General features: G+C 32.3%; 2 protein-coding genes across 2 annotated transcripts; one reads left to right on the forward strand and one right to left on the reverse strand.

Annotated features, from left to right (window-relative positions):
* Positions 1-193: 193 nt before the first annotated feature.
* Positions 194-1,667, reverse strand: LOC124419979 (peroxisome biogenesis factor 1-like). Its single transcript, XM_046951333.1, has 5 exons — positions 1,641-1,667; positions 802-1,258; positions 535-734; positions 263-462; positions 194-215 (listed from the first exon to the last, which is right to left on the reverse strand). The coding sequence occupies exons 1-5, from the start codon at positions 1,665-1,667 to the stop codon at positions 194-196; spliced, it is 906 nt and encodes a 301-aa protein (XP_046807289.1).
* A 131-nt stretch (positions 1,668-1,798) lies between these two features.
* LOC111683598 lies at positions 1,799-3,328 on the forward strand. Its single transcript, XM_046951339.1, has 3 exons — positions 1,799-1,900; positions 1,967-3,098; positions 3,204-3,328. Exons 1-3 carry the CDS (start codon positions 1,814-1,816, stop codon positions 3,326-3,328), a joined length of 1,344 nt encoding a protein of 447 aa, XP_046807295.1. The 5' UTR covers positions 1,799-1,813.
* Positions 3,329-3,996: the final 668 nt, after the last annotated feature.

Here is a 3,996-nt window from a genome sequence, read left to right on the forward strand (position 1 = left end):
ACTGAACTAGAACTGAACTAGAACTGAACTACAACTGAACTACAACTGAACTAGAACTGAACTAGAACTGAACTAGAACTGAACTAGAACTGAACTAGAACTGAACTGAACTAGAACTGAACTGCAACTGAACTAGAACTGAACTAGAACTAAACTAGAACTAAATTAGAACTAAACTAAAACTGAACTAGATCTAAACTGGAATTGAGCTTGAACTAAATTAGAACATAAACAGCTAAGACTTTGTCAAAAAATAACTTACCTGTTGAACAAATTCCGCACATTTTCTTCACTTTGTCCAATATATTTGGCCAATAACTCGGGTCCTTTCACAGATATAGTTCTTAGATTCCAGGAATTAGCCAGTTTGGAAACTAAAAAGGTTTTGCCAGTACCAGGAGGACCATAAAGTAAAACTCCCGCTTGATTGCGTAAGGGAGAGTTGTTGAATATGGTGGGATACTGAAAACCAAAAAAAAAAAAAAAAAACAAAATAATAAAATGCCTTTCATTCTCACTTTCATAGAAATTTACCCTAGAGGGCCACATTAACACTTCCTCGAGCACTGAGACCACAGGTTCTAAGCCTGGAATATCCTCCACCGTTAAGTTATCCTCACCATCTGTAGCACTATTAGAAGACTGATGACTTTCTATGCCTTGAAGACAATAGGAATTGGTATTCTCCAAAGAATTTTTTAAATGTTCATTGGTCAAAACCGGTTGATTTTTACCTTAAAGAAAAAAATAAGAACAATTTCAAAATAACATTAAATTTATTTACACTTCGTTTTAACTTACTTATACGATATGCATAAAATATAGCCCGTTCCACAAACTGTACTAGATCTCCTTTATTATAGCCCTCTGTCAATAAAGCAAATCTTTCTAAATCCAATTTCTCCGAATCTATATGACTACATAGATCCTTAAGAACCAATTCCCTATCCACACGTTCCAAATTGGGTAATTTAGTTATTGTCTGAAACAAATGACGTCCCCGTGGAGAATACAAACGTTTATTTAGGGATTGTACCTCATTTACAGTGGCTATAACAGCTATGGGATGACTGCTGGTATATTGTACCATAAGTTGATGTACAATATCAGCAATACGATTAAAATATTCACCATCTTGTGTGGCTTGATCGGCAGTGGCATGAGCTAAGACATCTAGATTTTCGAGCACAACAATGGAGGGAGCGTTTTGTAGACAGGTCGTAAAGACATTGCGTAAATCTTTTTGTATAGATTCGGCCTGGAATATAAATTTTAGAATTTAAAATGTTGATGGGGAATTTTGAGTTTGAACTGAACTAGAACTGAACTAGAACTGAACTAGAAATGAACTAGAACTGAACTAGAACTGAACTAGAACTGAACTAGAACTGAACCAGAACTGAACTAGAACTGAACTAGAACTGAACTAGAACTGAACTAGAACTGAACTAGAACTGAACTAGAACTGAACTAGAACTGAACTAGAACTGAACTAGAACTAAACAAGAACTAAATTGCCTTTTAATTTTTAACAATTGTATTTTTAACCCAATGTTTTCATTTTCCAATTGCATTTTGAATATTATTATGATAAAATTATTAATAAAATATAAACGAATTCATTAACGTCATAAATTTACTATAATATTTTTTAAATTATTGTACATTATTTAAAAGAGCCTGCACGTTTCATTTAAAAATTCTAGTAAATAAAATTCAATAAAAATTCAATTCATGAAATATAAATAATTTTCTATAATATTTATTCCATTTATAAAATAAACAACTATTTTTAGGTTTAAATGAAAATGACATGGTCAAATGTGCTTTGGTGGCAGATGCTCCTCTATTAAGAAATGTATTTGTGACACCGGTATCAGCTAAAGACTGGGAAATTATAGTGAGTAAATTAGTACATAATTAAAAGTAGAAAAATTTATACAACTTGTTTTTTTATACATTCAAGGAACTAAGTAGTGAGAAAATTTCCGAAAGTGTTTTAGATCAAACACGCATCATTAACTCCAATCAAATGCTTATAGTATGGATTAACAAATCCATGCAAGTGGCCTTAACAGTGGATCGTATCAAACCAAGTCTGAGTTATGGACGCATAGATCACAATACTGAGTTAGTGATAGCTCCCAATCTATACAAAGGTATTAGTAATGGTGATGAAACTAAAGAAGACATAAATGATAAACTATTTCGTAGTAATACGGTGGCTAAGTTGGGCATATTAGATGAAGATCGACAAACACAACGTTTAATGCGTTCCACAACGTTGGCGAATATAAAAAATCTACAAAGATCCCAAACTTTAGCTAAAACAAATCGTCAAGATAAAATGGAGAGACTAAAACGTGATCTAACACGAGAATTATCAAAATTTATAGAATTTCGTGTAATATCAGGAGAATGGCAAAATGATTATCAAATATCTGATGTATTCATCAATAAAATCAATTGGCCCAGTCATATGGATAACACAACTGTTTATAGTTTGAAAACAATGCAAGAAAAGGAATATTATGTACGCATACGTTTGGTTTCACATGCAGAAATTGCTCAAACTATTCATCCCACCATAGAAATCAATGTGAATTTAATGAAAATTTTAGATCTTAAGGAATTGGAGAAGGTGGTGCTAAAACCCAAACCAAATGTAGTTAATTTTGTGGAGAAAATAGAACTGTTCGCTCACAAAAAGACACATTATAAGGTGGTGGAAAATGCTTTTAAACGTTATGTCATCGAAAAAACCAATCGTTCACCCATGTTACTTAATCAAAATGAGGTGGTGCGTTTAGAGGAGGACCTGGTAGTAAGTGTAGGCATATTACCAGAACACTTTAAATACTGTGCCATCGACTCTCAATTCCTGAAAGAAAGTAAAATATATGCAGCCGATTTAGTGCGCAAAGTAGATGATATAATCGATGTAGCGGCTAATGTAGCCTCTCCGCTAAGTGTTAAAGATTTAATAAAACTGCCAGAATTTGACAAAAGCATTGAAAAGTTGACAACAGAATTGAAAAGTAATTTATGTTTAGATTCCAAAAATGGTGTGTTACGTCAGGGGAACATATTAATAACGGGTAAGTTGAGGCCTTAACATTATTTAAATTTGTTTTGAAGTAAAAAAATGTGTGCCAAAGTTGTAAAATGTGTTTTTTTGTATACCTTGTTTGTTGTAATTACAGGTGCTCCGGGCACGGGTAAGAGTGTGTTTGTTGAGCGTATATTGGATGAGTTGATAAGAAAACCATATTACTGTTATTTTGATATATTCTATTGTACTCGCAGTAAGGGGAGAAAGGTAAAATAACAATATTTTTAATTCATTTGTATTTGCTTAAGAAATTATATGTTAGAAAAGTTGTAGTTCTAGTTCAGTTCTAATTCAGTTCTAGTTCAGTTCTAGTTCAGTTCTAGTTCAGTTCTAGTTCAGTTCTAGTTCAGTTCTAGTTCAGTTCTAGTTCAGTTCTAGTTCAGTTCTAGTTCAGTTCTAGTTCAGTTCTAGTTCAGTTCTAGTTCAGTTCTAGTTCAGTTCTAGTTCAGTTCTAGTTCAGTTCTAGTTCAGTTCTAGTTCTGTTCTAGTTCTGTTCTAGTTCTAGTTCTGTTCTAGTTCAGTTCTTGTTCAGTTCTAGTTCACGTCTAGTTCAGTTATACTTCGGTTCTAGTTTAGTTCTAGTTATGTTCTAGTTCTAGCTCTGTTTTAGTTCAGTATATTTTAAAACATTTAATCATAAAGTAAATTTGTTTTCTACAAAGACCTTCAAAATTTTCCTTTTTCATAGCTATTTTTTCTTTGCTCATTTTATGCTCTATTAGTGTAATTAATTAATTTATTCGTACTTTTTAGGCACATTTCGTCACTGTCACAAACACTGCGTATGTATTTACTACATACATAGTATATAAACAAGCATATACCAGAAGTTATGTATAAAAATAATAATGTTTAAATAACAAAACATATAAAAACAGGTGACC

This window comes from Lucilia cuprina, chromosome 5, assembly GCF_022045245.1.
Source record: "Lucilia cuprina isolate Lc7/37 chromosome 5, ASM2204524v1, whole genome shotgun sequence".
NCBI classification, from domain to species: domain Eukaryota; kingdom Metazoa; phylum Arthropoda; class Insecta; order Diptera; family Calliphoridae; genus Lucilia; species Lucilia cuprina.